The sequence below is a fragment of the Enhydra lutris genome, unplaced genomic scaffold, assembly GCF_002288905.1.
Source record: "Enhydra lutris kenyoni isolate GAN:26980312 unplaced genomic scaffold, ASM228890v2 scaffoldscaffold2, whole genome shotgun sequence".
Classification (NCBI taxonomy): Eukaryota; Metazoa; Chordata; class Mammalia; order Carnivora; family Mustelidae; genus Enhydra; species Enhydra lutris.
This window is the reverse complement of record NW_019154086.1, coordinates 38138034-38157711: the sequence shown is the minus strand read 5'-3', so window position 1 is coordinate 38157711 and position 19678 is coordinate 38138034. Positions and strand designations below refer to the sequence as shown.

General features: G+C 46.5%; 1 protein-coding gene across 1 annotated transcript; it reads right to left on the bottom strand.

Annotated features, from left to right (window-relative positions):
• Positions 1 to 2226: 2226 nt before the first annotated feature.
• LOC111151316 (siah E3 ubiquitin protein ligase 2) lies at positions 2227 to 19359 on the bottom strand. Its single transcript, XM_022509227.1, has 2 exons — positions 18597 to 19359; positions 2227 to 3799 (listed from the first exon to the last, which is right to left on the bottom strand). The coding sequence occupies exons 1-2, from the start codon at positions 19011 to 19013 to the stop codon at positions 3242 to 3244; spliced, it is 975 nt and encodes a 324-aa protein (XP_022364935.1). The 5' UTR covers positions 19014 to 19359; the 3' UTR covers positions 2227 to 3241.
• Between the last annotated feature and the right edge of the window lie 319 nt (positions 19360 to 19678).

The following is a 19678-nucleotide window of genomic DNA, read 5'->3' as shown; positions in this document are numbered from 1 at the left end:
CCATCACTTTACTTCCTGGGGCTGAAAAGCTAAGAGTTTATGCTTTAGGAATAACCTGATTCCATGATCTCCTTCTTCATGGGCTTTTGATTACAGCTTTCTTCACCTTCAGTACCTTGTTGACCAGCTGGTCCCGATTTTCCCCCATCACACAGAACAAGAGCGCTTGGCTAGGGATGTGAAGTAGTGATGACAAGCTAGGCTGGTTTATGCACAAAACACATTGCCTGGGTGCTGTGTGCACACTGGACAGCCACATCTGGACCCGTTCTGCCTCTGAGGATCTAAGTGCACCTGCTCCTGGATCCTAGTCTCACCTCCATAGTACCCACTTTGTCCTGGCTTGCGTGTGACTTGCTTGGTAACAAGAGCTCTAGTTTTCATTCATTTATGAACTTGTTATAAGCACTATTTTCCACCTTTATTTGAAGAATAGCTTAGAAGAGAAGTTATTTTAGCAATTCTTTAACCATGTCTGGTCTTTTCGCCATAAACATCTTTGCCACAGACAGCTTTGCCACAAGCATTTTTGCTGTGTAACTAATTGTCCATAAGGCAATTTTGCTGTAACAGATTAAATAACTGGTTTCATTTCTTCATTGATGAATCAATTGCCTTTGGCAGAGTTAATGCATTGAAACTAGTTGTCTGTTTCACTTCTCCATTGACAGAGTTCCCATTTTTGTATGTTTCAAATCTTAGCTAGCCCTCATAATGGTCTATACAGGGACACATAGATGTGTTGGTCTTGAAATAGTGGGTCGAAATAAGTACATAGATTGACTTAACCGAAAGTACGGTGATAAAATTTATGGGAAGTGTGAAATGAGTGTAAAGCCAGATTACATTCTATACCAGAAAATGACAGCCCTTCAGTTACATTGATAACAAAGCTCAGTTACAGTGCATTATACCTTTAGCATTTCTTCCACGTTTCTCGTACAACTTTAGAAGGTCTAGCAATGAACATGCCAAGAACAAATAGCAGCCTGGAGGTTTTCACAACGTGATACAAAGCTCCATTACAAATATGAACCCTAGTATCGGGAAGCTGCTACCTTTCTTAATGAGGGAAGAAATTTTAGCAAAAAAAGTAAAAAAGACGATGCTGAACAAGGAACAACAAGCAAAAAGAAGTTTAGTACTATGAAGGAAAGACTCGACGACCAGTGATTAGGTATAATCCACCAAGGAAGATCGGTTATCTATACAGTATTATGGTGAATGTACACACATTTTAAATGCATTAAAATATTTTGTATTCTGGGGTGCCTAGGTGGCTTAGTCAGTCAAACAACTGACTCTTGATTTCAGCTCAGCTCATGATCTCAGGGTTGTGAGATCAAGCCCCTTGTTGGGCTCCATTCTGGGCATGGAGCCTGCTTAAGATTCTCTCTCTCCCTTTACCTCTTCTTCTGCCCCTCTGTCCCCCCAGCACCCCACTGGCACACTCTCTTAAAATATTTTGTATTCCACAAGAGTCTTTTTAATTTTGTTATTTTTTATGTTTCATTATGTCCTTTTTAATGAGTGTCCAACTTTTATTTTTTGTGGTTTTTGTCTTTTATGGCAAAATTGCCTTATGGCCAATTAGTTATGCAATGAAAATGTTTGTGGCAAAAATACTTGCGACAGAAATGTCTATGGCCTGTGTATAGTGAAACTTTATAGAATCTTCCTTAATTGCCTGTACTGTATCCTGGATAAAATCTCAACAATGCATCTCACCTAAAAAATAAAGAGAACTCTAAAGCCATCCCTTCTTAGGGGGCTAGTCTAATGTCACTGGGCTCCTCAGTTAAGCACTCTTCTATCCCCACCAGGCACATGGGACTATATTCTGAATTCCTTTGAGAGTTTGGGGTTGGGACGGTGAGAGTGGGTCACCTTGGGTCAAACCCGGGACTCTGGATAATAGCTCTAGCCATGACTCTTCCTTCTGATTCTGTAACACAGGAGAAATACTCTTCTTCCATTAGTGCTAGCACTTGAAAGAACATCTCCAGGGAAGAGACCAGTAACACAAGCACAGTGCATGGTTCAGGGAAGTTGAGTGTGGACCCCCGATCTAACACAGACCTGCATCAGGACCTTAGACAAATGACTGTTTCTTCATGTGGAAATAGTGATAGTCCAAGGCCAAGGTAGTGGTGAGGTTTCATGCACCTGCACATGATAGGCATCCAATAAATAAACATTATTCAACAGGGAAAAAGCAGCACGATATTCATTTTTGGAAAATATTTATTAAAAAACTAAAGTGAATGTGGCAAAAAACAACAACAATCCAACACATACCTTTAAATAGCAAGCATATGACACTGGTTATAAAGCTTTTCCAACTCTACTGATCTAGTCTTTCCCACCATCTACAGTCAAGGATGGCCTCTGAGGCAAGCCACATGTAAACAGGTCAACTGTACTAGTGATGAGCAAAAACTAATTACGTGACACCTATCAGTGGCCATACAATTCGCTTTCCTAGGCAATTCATCCCAAATACAAGAGAGTGACCAAATCTCAGGAGTGTGTTCCTGGGGATCTGCAGTTCTGGTTCTAATCTGGGCATGGTAGGTGGTGGGGGCATGAAATAGTAGAGAGACAAACAGTATCAGTAGAGGGCAATCGTAAAGCACCTTTAAAATCTGGACCCTTTCCACAATTTAACCCAGTAATTCTCAAACTTTATTGTCGAACAGAATCACCTGATGAGATGGTTAAATCCACAGGCTCCCCAGATCTGCATGTTTAAGATGAGCACTACAGGTGATTCTGTGCCAATTGGTTTGCCATCCCGTTTGAGAAACACTGCTTAAAATGCATTTAAACAATTCCTATCCCCCCTAAAAACAAGGTAAAAGTTAAGGAATCTATTGACAGTCACTGTGCTTTTGTCAACTTGGAGGGACTAAGAGAGGGAGCCAGGCAGAAAGGAGCCTCCCATTCCTAACGTCCTGGTCTTCCGGAGCCCTGAGCCACCCGTCAAGTGCTGTTCAGGAAGTAAATAAAATGTAATAATAAAGTTGATTTTAGATCACAGAACAGACTCCAAATGACTAACAGGCCAACCCCATTCATTCCTGTTTAATGAACTCTGCTGGGCTAATGCCAGATGGGAAGCTGCTTGTTCAAACAGAACATGGGGTAACTGGGGGTCTTGATCCGTGAAGACACAGTGAATAGAACACCTGTAAAAACCTTTATTCCCCATAGAGCACTGTGCCCAGATAATTGCAGCGCTTCACGGACAACACGTAGAAATGGTCACATTGATTCCAAGGTTGCCATTATCTGCAAACAGATGTGCTATGGCTGTGTCAAAAACAAGGCAGTCGCTGTTCATGATGGCCGCGGCCACACCGTCGTGGATGGACCGTGGCGTGGCCTCCCAGGTCAGTCTCCGCCGGTTCCCGTTCAGCTCCAGTCTGTAGGCAAAGTTCTCGGCTTGCTTGCGGGTGCCAATGAGCAGCACGATGGCGAAGAACTGCTGGTGGCCCTCGTACTTCTCCTGCTTCTCCAGCACCAGCATGAAGTGGTGGCCAAAGCACGACTGCATCATCACCCAGTCGACGGCCCCTGGCAGGTTAATGTCCGTGGCCAGGAAGACGATGTCTTCTCCCTGCAGGGTGGTGATGCTTTTGTGGGCGTGCATGAGATGGGACATCACGGCTTCCAGGGACCCCTGCCACTTGCAGGAGGCCCCGGGGCAAGGGCAGGAGTAGGGACGGTATTCACAGATGTCTTCGTGTTCTGGCTTCTCCGTGTGGTGCAGGGTCAGGGAGCAGCCCGTGGTGGCGTACTGCAAGAAGGGAAAGAGACGCCGTGAGCCATCGCGCCTGCGCCAAACTCCTACGGGGGCAGGCCTCGGACAGGGGGTCACCCACGTAGCTTTCGGGGGCTTCGACTCTAGCCTCATTCCAACTCCGCTTGCTGGAGGGGAGTTAACCAGGTAAGACTAAAGAGTCTCTGTTATTATTGGTCATCTGTACCGCCAATCCATAAAATCAGGGGAATTTTCTTAACCAGGAGCGGACTGCAAGCCATTACAGCATCGTTGAAAACGTTCAAACGTAACGTTGGAAACGTGAAGCTCTCTTACTATTAACATCTCCAATACGACTGCTGAGCCAGCTCTAGAAAACCTGGCCTGCCCCATTTTTTCTGTGAATTTAAAGAATTTTGTATAATTTACAATGGCTTAGGCAAATGGTTGGGCAAGGGATATGCTGCCTCTAGACTGGTTTTCACCTGAAGATAATTAGGAAAGCAGTATAGCTCCTCTTGGTTGTCCCCTGCCCCTTCTTCCTAGCTCAGATCGGTGACTGGCAGGAAGGCTGTGGGAAGGCTGCCCTTCAGGTCTCTGCTCTTGCCTGCTGGAGTGACCAGCCAGGGTAGAAGAGGGCTGGACCCCCTTCCCATTGCTAGAAACATTACCTCACTTTCTTCACCTTTTAATACCCCAATCCCAAGGGGCTTTGGACATACTTTTGGGTACTAACTTGGGACCCTGTTGGTTAGTTTGGTTCCAGCCAGTGGAGGTTAAAATGAGAAGGGCCCAGACCACTTCCTCAAGTCCCAGCACCCATCTTCATGACCACGTATGTCAGCCCTCATGACAGGCCCGGGAGGCAGGAGAATTGAAGTGGGTCCCAGGGTAGGCTCCCAGGCAGGGATTTTGATACAGTCAGTCCCTCAATGCTGCTATAATAGGGTAGGGACGAAACCTTTTTCTCCCTTGTTGAGATGACATTCCTGATGAATAAATCACACCTATCTTGGGAAAGGACCACACCGAAAGGAATTAGACTCCTACTCCCAACCCTCACAAGAATGAGAGTGTTAATTCCTAGATACCAGATAGGGAAGCGGCCCACAAGTAGACACTTGTCCAGAAAACCACACTGTTGTCTTACAAAGAATTAGAGGAGCTGAATCACCTTTTTTGGGTGAAACTAGGAGTCGGAGCACACTGGCAGGTGAACTGTCTGGGTTACCTCCCTTGGCTCCTCCCACCCCTTCCTGAGACAGGAAGACAGCAAACAAGGGCAGGGCTGGGTCCTATGTCTAAGATGCTATGACCATCTGCTCACAAAACAAAGCCTCACATCTGTTTTTGGTTGTCTCTACCCTGCCAAGGGAATAAACCCCTTATAAACGTTAAAGTCGGTCAAATTCTGACCTTTGCAGATGAGTTTATTTAGCAACAAGCAGGCACCCAGTACCATCTCCATACAGGACCCTAAGCTACAGTCACTGAGAGGAAGCTGAGAAGGCTGGCTCCATTCTTACGGAGATGAGTCTCCCCAGCAAGGAAGAAGGGGGTGGCTTCAAGAAAGAAATGCAGCTGGCTCTTTCCCTGTACCTCAACCTCAAGTGGATTATACCCACCTGTAGTAGACATTGGCAGAGGTAGTTCCCTGTTACGGACTTTGCCCCTAGGGAACGCTTATTCACCTTCCTGAACCTGAACCATGGACTGATTTTAAAAGCACAGGTATAAAAAACTTTACCATCAGAAGGAGAAACAAATTTATTTATCCATGTATATTTCTCCTCGGTGTTCCTAACAGGAAGGCCCTAAAACACTCCAATCCCTGTTACCTGTGTTTTAAATCTAGAGTGTGGCTAGAAATATACAACCTTCTGATGTTCTTTTGTGAGTGATGGGTGAGGCATCTGTGCCCACTTTAGACACACATATTCCACGCAATAAAAATAGCAAGAATTAGCCCAGAGCCCGGCACATTCTCTGGTGAAATAAGCCCCTGATCTCTGGATCTGAAGAAGTTTCAAGATGGGCTGTTTACCACAGCTGCCCACAGAAAACTCTAGGAACGCAATGAACTCTGGCAAAGAGCGTACAGAAAAGTACCACCTGCATCTCTTCCCTGACCCAAAGCCCCAAAACCGCTCCCCCTTCACGGACTCAGATGTATAACAAATATTTATCGTCCAGTGATTATTTTAGAACTTTTTCTTGTGGAGCTCAGGTAGGAATATTTATTTATATTCTGAATTATTTGGTTTGACTTACAAGCCACACACTCTTCCTTCGACCCAAATATAGAGAACAGGGAATCTGCCCCAAGCGACATAAATAGAAAAGGCATTACTGAGCATTTGTGTGGACAATGACCTTACCAAAAAAAGGTCCTGCTACAGCCTCTATTAACTTAAATAAACATATTTTTAAAGTGTGAGGAGCTTACTCTGCTTTTTCTAAACAAGCTGAACTTTAAAGCCAATCTATTCCTTCTCTTTTCCATCATGGGTGAGGGTGTGTCTTCATGACCACTGGTGCCACTTTCATGATGACTGGGTAAGAGAAGATCTCTAAAACGAAAAGATCTACACTTTAAATAGGCGTGCACTCACACGTGCACTAGATACACGCACTTTTACACCACACTGCATCCTTGTTACTGTCTCAGCATTGTTCCGGAATAGGGGCTCTTGTCCAGGGATCAGAGGGAGGGTTTGGGGTCCGTGAATTCCCTGATATTGCAGAACCGTCTAGGTGCCTCTGAGCAGCACACCCAGATTACCCTGGTGCCTGGCTTGGGTTTTCCTGACAGGTGCCCAGGGCTCCTAAGGTCTGCCAACCTCTGTCCTAGAGCACACAGAGGGAATCAGCTGCAGATCGTGCCCTCGTGGTGGTTCCTGTTGAGAAGGGCCACACCGCTGAGCACCAACAAACAACTCAAAAATATCGAAAGTACAGACAGCTACATGAAGGGTGAAGGACGACCAGACCAAAGATGGTGACAAGTGATCTCCAAGTGGGGATGGGATGAAGAGTAGAGAAGGAAAGCTTCACTATGGGCAAAGTGGACGGTGGATGGAGCAGTTCCATCTGGTTCTAGCATGGGGTGAGCGGAGCAAACAGTGGGGATAAAACCTAAATGAGAAGACAGGTCCAGATTCCTTCGGGGACTTGACTGACAATTCAGTTTATTTTCCGGGTTTCTCTACAGTAGCACTACAGGGCTTCCCCGCTGTATGAAAGTATAGTGCTCCCATGAAACCCTTTGGAAGACAAATGGCAGAAGGCAAAGAAGCAACTACCATTAACTTATATGGAAAATTTTTCAAGTATTCCTAGTCCCAGAAAATAACCCCTCTTGGGCTTTTCTGATACTTTAGGATACATCTTGCTAACAGATGCACAAAATCAATTGAGATAAAGCACAGAAGCTCACAGATGCAGTTCAAAGCTACGGAGTCTTGATGCTGAGATGCTGAGTGTAGGTCCCAGGAAAGGAGCTTGGCGAGGCCACTCCTGCTGCTCAGGATGTGCACCGCAAAAGAAATGCTGAGTGCTATTTTCCCTTTCTGCCTTTTTTTTTTTTTTTTTTCCTTTTTGGTAATAGTGAAAATCCTCTTCGGATTTCTTTTGGTTAACACAAACAGGTCTTCTGTAAAGCAACGTCAAGTGACGTCAAGTGAACATTCAAAAAGTCGGGGCATGGCTGTACTGATGTTTTAGACCAGATAATCCTTTGTGGGGGGTGCTGTGTTTGCACTGTAGGATGTTTAGCAGCATCCCTGGCCTCTATCCACTGGAGGCCAGTAGCACTCCTCCCCTCCCCCACTGTGACAAGCAGAAATGTCACGGGCATGGCCAAATGTCTGGGGAAGGGCAAAGCAGCCTGGGGTTGATTTTGATGGATGACAAAACCTGGCTGGGCAGCCACAGTGACAGCTGGTTGGAGGGGCCCACACCAGTAAGCAGGTCCAGCTGGTCACTGCCCCGCCCAGCGGGTGCTCCGCAGGAAGGCTCAGGAACGCCAGCTGAGACACACAACTAGAACTTGGTGGTTTGCAAACTGTGGAGGTAGGCTAGGGTGCTAGTCCTACCCGTTTTACAGCCCGACTGACTCATCCCGGCAAGGGGCCATTCACCGCCACACTGCGGGCAGAGCCCTGCATGCCCCCCTCTTCCTCGAATGCTCTTTTGTGGTACATGATCGCTGAGATGTCAAAGAATCAGTATTTGGAAGTAAAAGAAAGAATTCACATCTGCCTTGAGCTCCAGTCCCCAACTTACCCCACACAAAACCCAGGGTCCACGGACGAACTGCTTCTGGAAGCAGATTGTGATACTGACTTCTTCCCTGGGTTGCAAGGAGAAAGACAGCCCCGAGAGCAGAGCACCTCTCCCTAAGGAAGGAGGAGTAGTGCCTCGCAAGTAACCAGTAATCAGGCCCTCCCGGCTTCCCTGGTACCTGGCAAGAAAGAGCTGAGGTTTCACTTTTCACACACTGGCTGGGACTTTGGCCCACCCCACAGGGAGGGTTCAAAGGATGCCACTTTTCTGGAGCTGCCTGGCTCTTCCTGCACTTTCTTCCTGAGACAACGCACCTGGGCTGCCTGTGTGTCCTGGGAGCATGTCCACAGCTATAAATGAGATTTCTCCACAGGGGAACAGCTGCTCCTTTCCCCCTGAGGGTGGGGTGAGGAGGGAATTCACTTTAAGTAAACCTCTTTTGGGGGAGGGGGGCCAGAGACAAAACCAGGCACAGAAGCCCAAAGCTCAAGAAGATGGAGGGAGGGAGGGGAAAGATGACCCAGCAGAATGAGAAACAAATGTTGAAATAACATTTTGGGCTTCTCTTTAGAAACTCTTCAGGTGGCAGTGGCTCAAAAGTCTTGTGCAAACATGTTTTGCCACAGAGGGCAATGTGTGACCCGGTGCCTCCTTTTTAAGTCTTTGTAGAAAGCGGTGAAGAGTGCCAATTCTTTTCCTGGGCATGGGGTACGAAGGTTGTATTTCAGTTGAATTTAAGGAGGGTTTTCCTTTTTTGGCACAGAAACCCGTTTACACAAGAATGTGATGAGGTACGTTGGAGAACAAACACTAGACACCTGTTATTTACCTAATAAACACAGTCACTTTATATTTGTTTATGGAATGAGTAGATCAACAGAGTAACCTTGCTTAGCGGGGATGCTAGTGAAGGTCACGGATCTTGTGACTGGTTTAATTAAATGTGAGTTCGTGCAATGCAAGAACGATTTCCTGAGCTTCAACAACCAACAGTCTACTACAATGGAGGTGCCCTGAGCTCTGGGCAGAGGCAGTCCCTGCTCGGGGACCATGGGGTAACCGCCCTGCCTCCGCGTGCTCACCCCTCCTAGGAAACTGAAATTTATTAGCAAAGTTTCTGCCGGCGCCTCAAAGGACAGTGTCTCAGGAAAAACAAAGCACACTCAATATTCTGTTGTTGATGCTCACAAACTTTTGAATTAAATGCAAGCAATGATCTTGTCTGAGGGTAACCACAAGCAAACTGTGCTTCTCTGTCCATCTCATGAGCTGTAATGATCACAAAAGGCACACATATGGCTGAATGCGATGCAGGACCCTGGACCGGGAAACCAAAACTGCCGCAAAGGGCGTTATTGGGGCAGCAACTGGAAGTCTGAATATGGACTTTGGATTTGATACTAGTATCTACCGCATGTCACATTTCCTGCTTTTGATAACCGGACTGTAATTATACAAGAAGACATTCTTGTTTTTAGGAGAAAACAGTGCAGTACTTAGGGGTAAAGGGGCAGGATGCCTGCATCTTACACTGAAATGGCTAAATAAATATATGAATAGAGGCACCCAAAATGATAAAGCAAATGGGGCAAAAAGGAAACAACTGGTGAATGTGGATAAAGGGTATATAAGAATAATTTTGTATTATTATGACTTGTGGAAATTTGAAAACATGTAAAAATAAAAACATGTTCAAGAATTCAGAGACTATGGGGTGCCTGGGTGGCTCAGTCATTTAAACGTCTGCCTTTGGCTCAGGTCATGATCCTGGGTCCTGGGATCGAGTCTTGCATTGGGCTCCCTGCTCAGCGAACAGCCCACTTCTCTCTCCCCCTCTTCTTCTCCCTACTTGTGTTCTCTAACTCTCTGTCAAAAAAAAAAAATAAAAATAAAAGGAATTCAAAGGCTAAGTTGGCATATTTATCCTTTATGGCACAGAGATTCTTTTGGCAGAGTCCATTGAATGAATTAAGTTTTGAAATACTGTTTTTTTTTTTTTAAAGAAAATATACTTTTAAGTGTGTATCTACAGGTCAGCAGAAGGAAGCCAATCATTTTTCTTTTACTAGAAGCTCTTGGAACTCATTGTAGTGAACCAGTAATATTTTTCAATGAAGGAGACATCATTGTTATAATAACCAACACTTCTTGACTTCCCTGCCCCCCATGGAAGACAAGCTTTCTCCATTGCTCCTCTGATCCTTCGAGTTTATGGGCACCTCACAAATCTGTGGGCCTGGGGAAGATAAATAAATAAATAAATACACACACACACACACACACACACACACACACACACACACGCATGCACACACGAATATATTTGTATATTTAAATATTCATATATTTACATATGTATACGTGTGTGTGTGTGTGTGTGTATCCCCCCCCGCCCCGCCCCAGCCACTGCAGTTTCATTCTCCACCACACTTAGTGGTCCACGGGAAACTCCTCTGTTTGACTCTAAACATGTCAGAAAGAGGCTCCAGGAATGAAGCTACCCATGTCCCCTTTTGCTCATACAGGTAAACCTCTTTTACTACTGCGGAGGTGAACCCATAGATGGACTGGGAGTTGTATAAGTTCAGCTAGAAGGATGTTCTCCTGGCAGTATAACTTACTATGTCTGATCAGCAGATAACTAGGGGACTATTGGTGGAGGTCTCGTATCCTCCACTCTTGAGTCTTGTTTGAATGGGAGTTACGGGTTAAGTCTCATATAGAACCAAATCATGGTGAAACTTATATTTTAACCAGAGGTTAAACTTAGACTTTACCACTTTTAAAAAGGACTTCTAGCAACTCAAACTAGCTCCTTCATGACTAAAAGTGCATTAATCTGCCCTCAAAATATCAGTGGAGGATAATACCACGTTATTTTCTCATTAACTTATGGGTCTACTCATTTTGTTTATTGATCTACTGATTTGTTGTCTGCTTCCCACCCACCTGATATGTGTAGGTAAATGGATAAATACTAGATTTACCTGCAGAAGATGACTATTCTCCACTGCGTGTGTTAATTTTACTTTAATTAAAAGTCTTACTATGGAACTTAGAATTTTAAAAAATTCAATAGACTTTGAGATCACAGGAAGAGAAATGGTTTCAGACTTCAGTCACTGTGGGTTCATTAGTTTTGATAAATGCTTTTCACATATTTACATAAACTATTTGGGGTGGGCGTGTTTGAAGCTTTTCTGGAACCTCACATAGATGGACAAACAATGATACTGTTGACATTCAGATGGCTCTATATTCCTCTTGCCTAAAATGAGTTTACAACCACTAGTAGAATACAGTTAGAGCAGAGCGCCTGGGTGGCTCAGTGGGTTAAGCATCTGCCTTCGGCTCAGGTCATGATCCCAGGGTCCTTGGGTCCACAGAACTGTCAACAGCTCATCCCTGGACTCTTATCAAGTTCAGATCTAGGCAGCAGGAGAAAGTGAACTCTCTTCTTGTGCCTTAATTGTGATGCTCACCCTGCATCTGTCTAGCATCCTTCCCCTAAGAACCTTGGCGGATATTCACTAACCCAAAGGGCAGATTCCTTACCTCCACTATGAGGTGGTGCAAAGAATTCTCAGCCAGTGAGGCCGTAAAGCTTCTGTGGATACTAATATGAGAAGACAGTGTCACTCGGTACCAGGACCCTCAAACAGTGGCGAGACTAAGAAAATACTGACATCTAACTTCACTAACTTTCTTCCAGAGAAGGTAATTCTAATTCAGATCTTGGGCTCAAAAATTCCTCCTCCTGCCTCAGGGAACCCTGACAAACCCCATGCTGCAGAGAGCTTTTTTACAGAAGGGGTCGCAGGCCCATTCTGGAGTTTCTGTCCCCGGAGCTTACAGACTACATGACTTCAGGCATATCTCTCCAAGAAGATACTGCATCCTGTTTCCTTGACAAAGTAATTAGGAAACAAACGAGATCATATACCTAGTTCAGACAAGGTAAACAACATTCTGCATAAGCGGCTCCACTGGCCTCCCTACATGACCCTGTCAGGATCTTCCATCCCTTCCTTATTCATGAGCAAACTGTTGCTTGTCCTTCATAACGCAGACTTTCTCTTCTAAAAGCATAAAAGTATTAAAGAAATGAAAAAAGTGAGTCTTGTCCCTGTAAAACCAATGCCAGGACCAATGTATTCAGCTATATGAAAACCTACCTGATTGGGAAGAGGGAAGAGCAGCTCAGTGAAGGAATTCGTGGGAGAAAACAGATTCTTTTTTTTCTTTTTCAAGTCTACGCCTGGACCTGACCTCAGACATTTGCCATTCGATTTCTGCTGGCTTCTAAATGTGCACATTCATGTAGTGTTTCTTCTGTGCTGGGCTGGGCTAGGCTCTTTGCATGAATTATTACCATGTTGGATCCTCACAGCAACCAAATCTGTACCCCATCTTACCAAGGACCCACTGAGGTTTGGAGAGGTCCCTAAACCCCTGGTGTGGGGCTGGAGCAGGGATGTGGACGAGGAGGCTCAAATAGGGCCTCCCTCCAAAGTGCTAGAGGAAGAGGTGGCCTCGTGAAGGAATGACCCAGAGATATTAACTTGTTGATTCAAAGTCTTAAAATAGGGCCCAAACCGACGCATTTAACACAGGTGTATCTTTCATCCATCTACAGTGTCTGTGGTTGAAAACCTGGGGGGGGGTGTAACCTTTTTCTCACAGGCACCATACAGTCTAAAAATCACTGCAGAAACTGGAAAGGAGAACCTTTTCTCCATTTTTAAAAAAACTAATGGAGCATCTGGGGTAAAGCTGATGAAATTCTGCTAGTGAATTTTCAGTATCTCTCCTAAGCCTTTGAAAGTACACTCTCAGGTTTAATGTAAAGATACATTTAATCAGGGAAACGTCTTAGTTTTCTTCATTTCTTTCCCAGGGTGTGCAGAGTGTTGTCACATTCTAATGCCCCAGGTATGATCACGTCCTACACAACTTGCCAGCAACACACAATGCCCCCGAAGGCCGGGCGTTCGCTTTAGCAAATGTGCACCTCTCTCAAGGAGGGGGACCTTATGAGTTTGAGTGAGAAATGCCACTGTTCGCAAATTTTGTCAGGTGCACAGGTCTGGCTCTGCAGACATTTTATAGGGAAGACTTACTGTAGTCCTATGCGGATAGCAGTTTGCAAGGAGCTTCAATAAAGGGATCGAACGCAGAACAGCAGAATCGAATCTCACCTAAGGATGGGCATTTTATAGGCCATGCCTGCTGTACCTTTTAGTTCTCCCCTTTCTGGTCGTACCAAAGGTCAACTTCAAGTAACAATGATTGACTCCTAGCTGTAGGAGGTGACAACCTGTGAAAAGTGGCTGCCAATTACACAAAGAATTAGTATTAAATGTCAGTGCTCTGACATAGCATTCTAGTCCTTCTATTCTTGTTTTTTTTTTTTAAAGATTTTATTTATTTATTTGAGAGAGAGCACAGAGGGAGAAGCAGACTCCCTGTTAAGCAAAGAGCTCGATGCGGGACTCGATCTCAGGACGCTGGGATCATGACCTGAGTCGAAGGCAGATGCAGACTGCAGACTGAGCCACCCAAGCGCTCTAGTGCTTCTGTTCTTAATTTTACACTGAAAATTTCTGTCAATTGTGTTCTTGAAAATCTTGCGCCTCACCATCAGTGTCCAGCTCCACGCGGTGGTGAAGACCATAGGGACAATACTCAAAGTCAATGATTTTTATCTTAGGGGAAATTTTTAGATGAAGAAAAGGTCTCTGAAACAGTTCTGGTATCCTCTCAGACTTCTAGGTGACTGATCACCCATCACCTAGCAACCACCCTGCTACCACCCACCTTCCATTTGAAATGGTGAAGCAAAGACTTCCCAGCTCTAATCTGATCTCAGAGCACCCACCGGCTAGGTATTACCTCCACTCTTCTTAAATGATGAACAGACAAGCTCAGGGAAGTATGTGCCTGGACTGAGGTCAAACCAAACAAGGATGGGGATCCAGTTCTTGCCTAGCGCTCTTTTCCCTGGAACAGTTTACTAGATTTTGAAATTTTAGGGCACAAAAAGATTAAAAAAAATTTTTTTTAAAGATTTTATTTGAGAGAGTGGGAGGGCGAGCAGAGAGAGAGAATGAGCGTGCACATGGGAGGTGGGGAGGGATGGAGGGAAAGGGAGAAGCAGACTCCCTGCTGAGCAGGGAGCCTGACACAGGGCTTGATCCCAGGACCCCGAGATCAAGACCTGAGTTAAAGGCAGAATCTTGACCGACTGAGCCACCCAGGTGCCCCAAAACATTTTTGATATAATGATTTAGTCTAGCTATTTCTCTTAAAGACACTCAGGTCCAAAGAAACTCACCTGTTCAAAGTCAAAAATCTAGTCACTAGGACAATAGTTCAGGTTTCCCAGGGGCCCAGAATAGAATATTCTCTTGGCAAAATACAGATGAAAATAAACTATAAAATCACCTACAGTTGGAACCTCTCAGAACTCCAAAGCTCACATATGGCAAGAGTAAAATGAGAACTTCCAGGCTCAGTGAACGCTTTCAGAGAGGGAACCAGATCAGAGGTCACACACTGGCAGGCAGGATTTGGTTTGCAGACGTGGTGGGTTTGGCTTGCAAGTTCTGGCTTTAAATATGAATTTGGCCAATCTTAAGAAAATGGAGTGATCCACATTTTAAAAATTCAGATTTCTGGCTTTTCTTGAAAAAACCCAAAGGTCTGGCAGGCTGCATCCATCCTTCGCCTCCCTGGTCCTCTTTAGAGGTGTGTTCCCTGGCTCCCATCTCTGCTGCTCCTTGAGGTCTCCTGAACTCTGGGGGCACGTGTCAGGTACCTCTCTCCCTCGCATCACCTGCCCCTGCTGGCCTTTAGGTTTGTCCACACTGAGGAGGCTTGGACTTTCCACTGGGTTATCTGACTTGACTTTTTATTTTAAGGAATAAAAACAATGCTGTCACGACCCAAACACAGGGAAGACTTGTCTGGCTGAGGCTTTCCAGTTCAATAATTATTTGGAGATGTGCTACTGGAAACTTTTAGAGAAAACAAACCAAAAAAAAAAAAAATGGAGAGAAAAACGTATCATAGTGTAAGTGGGCTGGAGTGGTTTAGCATTACCCACAGTTGTGGAGAGAAATACTTGGCTGATATTAAAATAAAATAAACTGTTGAGTGGGGGCACAGATGTGTCACCCTTCACTTCTCCCCCTACACCCACGCTCTGCTGAGAGATGGTGGGTTTGAGATATGAGAACAGGATGTCAAAACTTCTCAGGTGTACAGCAAGCCATAGAATGGCCTAAAAATATCACAAGTGGAAGAGAGCCCTACTCTGATAGAGATCCTTTTCTTAAAAGGAGACTTGAGCTAATAATGCATGTGATGCTCTCTATCAAAGATGTTGGCAACACTCTAGCCTTTAATTAAGTGGTCCCATACTTCTCTAAGGAACCTATTTGGCAACGAATCCATTTTTGGGCCAACTGAAGCATGGACAGTCCAGAGCTGGGATGACATGCCCCCCATATCAGGTTTGTAGGCTATTTTCCCTGGCCTTCCCATCATGCATGCCTCATAAAATTCCTGCCAGTGAAGTTTGTAGCGAACATGTGTGCTGTCTCATTGGGATGCTCTCATCAGAGCCGGCAAATTCATCCGATTGGATGTTTCTTTCGTGAGTGGTGTCAACCGTAAGCTACAACATGGAGCCCTGGAATAAAGGCTCAGATGCAAAATCACCACGTAGCACATAGGATGCGCACCTCTGGGATGCGGGCTCATGACCTGGCCTATTGATCTTGACAAGTCACTTAATCTCACTACCGGCATTTGTTTCTTCACCTGGAGAACGGAAAGGCAAACTAATAAACGATGACCCTTGCAAAGTAGCTGGCACACAGAAGCCACCCAGTAACCGTTCCATATAGCCTCCCTTATTTCCATGGTATTCTAGAAGCTACGGGTCCTTAGACATCAAGCAGTTCAGTCCCTTTATTTATAGGTGAGGAAACCAAGGCCCCAGACAAGCGGTCTCTCAAGCAAACAATGGCAGCACCATGCTCCTCTTGAGACCTGGGCTCTCGTACTTCATCCAACGTTTTTCTCACATGAAGCAGCCCACGTGAGAGAGATTCTGAGAGTAGGCATAGTGATAGGGCAGTCCCTACGATTACCAGGAACAAGCACAAGCCAAGGGCTAGCTAGCTACACAGACCTATTTGTTGAAGTCTGACACAGGTCTTACCACTCCCCATTTCCCTTAGCCCTCCTCAATTGACATATCTTTGGTGCTTGCTGTAGTTTATCAGATCTAACTGGCTGAGCGGTCCTGTTAACAATTCAAATGACTGGTCAACCAAAGTTGAGGGAAGCATTCCCCAGCATCATAAATCTCACATACCTAGAAGTGACCTAAGATCACTTTCTAAACTTGGCCCCTGGCCTGTAGGGGAGTGGTTGACCCTGACCCTGTTTAATTTCAGCTTGCAAAGTGAAGGCTTTCCCCAACTGCATTCATATGGAATAGGAACTCGGAGAGTCACTGACATGGTCAGAAACACTAAGTACCCCTGATTCCCAAGAGAACTGTTCTTCGAGAAGGGCCTCACTGGCATATGACACCTTAGGAGAAAACATGCTTCAATGGGAACCATAATCCTACACCCCGAAAGTGAAACCACATTTTATATAGCATAACTGTTTCCTTCCCTTCCTCCTGGGAGCAACAAAATGCTCTTATGAGATTGCTTTTTAAAATAAATTATGGAATACCGACTGATACCAAATGTTCATTTGTGAACTGTAATTCACCTAAAGCCATTTCTTCTATTAGTCACTGAAGGTCTAGGAAAAAGTGAGTGGAAAAGACAGCTCCCCAGAAATCCGGTGAGGCACCCCTGACCGCTCCCAAGATACATCTCAAACATCCAATGCCCACTGATATGTCAACTATCACCAAATCTTCTCTTGATCATTAGGCTGCCACCTTCTTCATGACCCTAAAAATTTATAGAAATATTTTATCCAGATTTCATGAGAAACAACTACTGGTCTGGGTAAATTAGTTAGCATTATAGAAGAAGTGGCTGAAAGCAGAGTTAATTTATTAAGGTTAACTGAAAACCCATAACCCAAACAGATTCAAACCTTTATTTGAATATGCTATTTTAAACTGGATTTGTGGCAGGGCACAGACCAAATTAAATCACTCATTTTACTGACTTCAGTCCCAAGCTTCAATTCTCTGGTGGACTATTTTTAATTTAAAAAATAAGCTCTTGCCCTATAAAAATAAGCAGCACCAAGGAGAAATGCAAGACAGCTCAGATGGCCCAAGAGGCAGAACAGTTTCTTTTACAAAGAAAAAAGAAAAACAACTCAAAAGTATTAATGACATTATTTCCATTTCTAAGTTTAGAAAATGAACGTTAGGGTCTAGCTCTAAATTATAATGAGGTATAATAGAGAGGTATGTCTCAAACTACTCCTGAAGATTTTTAAGTGGTGGATGTAAGTAAACAGATGCTAAAATATGATCACACAATGAAAAACTATGCAGTCATTTAAAATACACTGAGGAAGAGCTAGGTTTCAGACATAGAAAAATATGTGTGATAATATGGCTTTAAAACAGCAATTTGCCCAGGTTATTTCTGGAGAATTTCGATCTACTGTGTGTGTTTATGAACCTTTTTGACGCACACTGAATCCACGATTTTATATTCAGCTGTGAAAATGTATTTAAATATGGCTAGGAAAAAATCTATAAAGATACACAGTAAACCTAACAATGGTGGGAAAGGGGGCGAGAGGTCTTGGGTCTTTTCCTTGACTTTCCCGAAGACTTAGTGGTTTGCATTTTTTTGCAAGAGCACTGATAACTTTTTAAACTAAAGTCGTGGGCTTGTTAGAATGGTAACAGTTCTCGCGTGTCCTTCCAGTTAAATTCCTGCTCAACTCTTGTTTTCACCCCCACTTAGTACAAATTCACATCTCCCCAATCCTTGGAAGGCTAGGAGAGGGAAAGGCGTGGCTTGCAGGGTTTTCTTGTTGCTGGAGGAAAACAGGCTGTAGGCGCCCTTTTTTTAGCTACACTTCTGAGAGCTCCCACGTGTCAGGCGCGCGCGGAGGGCGCAGGACTCCAGTACCAATCCTTCCAAGCCGAGCGCTGGTAAAGGATGCGTACAGCTGGCCCAGTTCTTCCCTCCTCAATCCCCCACAGTCAGCTTCCCGGTCCAGGTTTGACTGGTGCAGCCTAGCCCTACCGAGCACACCAAGCACACTTCTGCAGGGTACGCAGGCACCTGGCGGCGAGAGCTGTGATGTGTTCTAAAGCGATCGCGTGCCAATTAGTCCGGGGTCAGCGCTCAGACAACTGTCAGCTCAAAGTTACTCCCAAAGTGGACAGGTGGGCATGGGGGAGGGTGGACAAGTGTAAACATTTTTTTTTTTTTTTTTTAATAGGAGAGATATGCCACCTGCCTCTCAGCTCCTGTGAGTGGGCTGGAGGACACGGGAGTTCCGGGAGCTCGCCCGGAGGAGGTGCGCGGGTGGCACCTGGTCTTACCTTGCAGGGAAACAGGACCGCCGAGGCCACCTTCTCCATAGCCAAGTTCCTGATGCTGGGCGTCAGGGCGCCCCTGCACGTCGGGCAGCAGCTCAACTTCTGGCGGCATTGGTTACATACCAGGTGCCCGGCCTGGCACTGCAGGATGGGGGGCAGGACATAGTCAAAGCAGACCGGGCACTCGAAGAGCGAGGTCAGCTCGTGGTGCTGCGGGGACACCGGGCCGGCCCCGCCGCCGCCGCCGGGGCCCGAGATTACCGCCGCCGCGGCGGGCACCGCGGACGAGCCGGGGCCCGCAGCCGAGATGGTGGCGGCGGCCGGGGGCGCAGCCGGGGACGGAGCGTGCTGGGGCTGCGGCGGCGGCTGCTTGCTGCAGGGTTTGTTAGCGCTGGGGCCGGTGGAGGACGGGCGGCTCATCGCGCTCCGAACCAACCATGGAACTGCGGGCGCCTGCCTGCCGCGGGGCCGCCGGGGTCAAGGCGGAGCACGCCCCGCGGGCGGCAGGCTCCGAGGCAACGCCACCGCGCCCAGCCCGGAACCGAGCAGCGGAGACGGCCGGCGCGGGGCAGGCCCGGGGCTGGGCTGCGCAGACGATCCCCGCGGCCCCCGACGTTCCGAACACCCCTCGGCGCCCCCAGACTCCTCCTCCCGGCGGCGTCGCGGGCCCAGAACCCGAGCGGTGCGCAGAACCCCGGCCCACCAGCTTCTGGAGCGGCAGCTGACGCAAGCCCCGGGGGCGCGCGCGGACGTGACGCCTGGATACGTGTGCGGCCGCTCAGGCGCGCGGGGACTGGCAGAGCCACCCTGCGTTGGGGCGCCGGCTCCGCCCGAGTCCAGCTGGCAGCGCAGCGGGCTGCCTAGCGCGGGCCTCTCCTGCCCAGGCTGCGGGCCCGGCCCGCGCCAGTGAGCATGCCCGGCTCGCCGCGGCCGCGCGGGGGTCTGCCTTCCGGGTTGAGGAGTGGGCCGCCCTTTGACAAGGCGTCGCCGAAGTCCTCTGGCCACACCCCGGGGAGCCACGCCGGCGTTTCCCCGGGCGCAAACCAGAAGGACAACTTCAGGCGGGCGGGGGCTTGGGTGGTGGG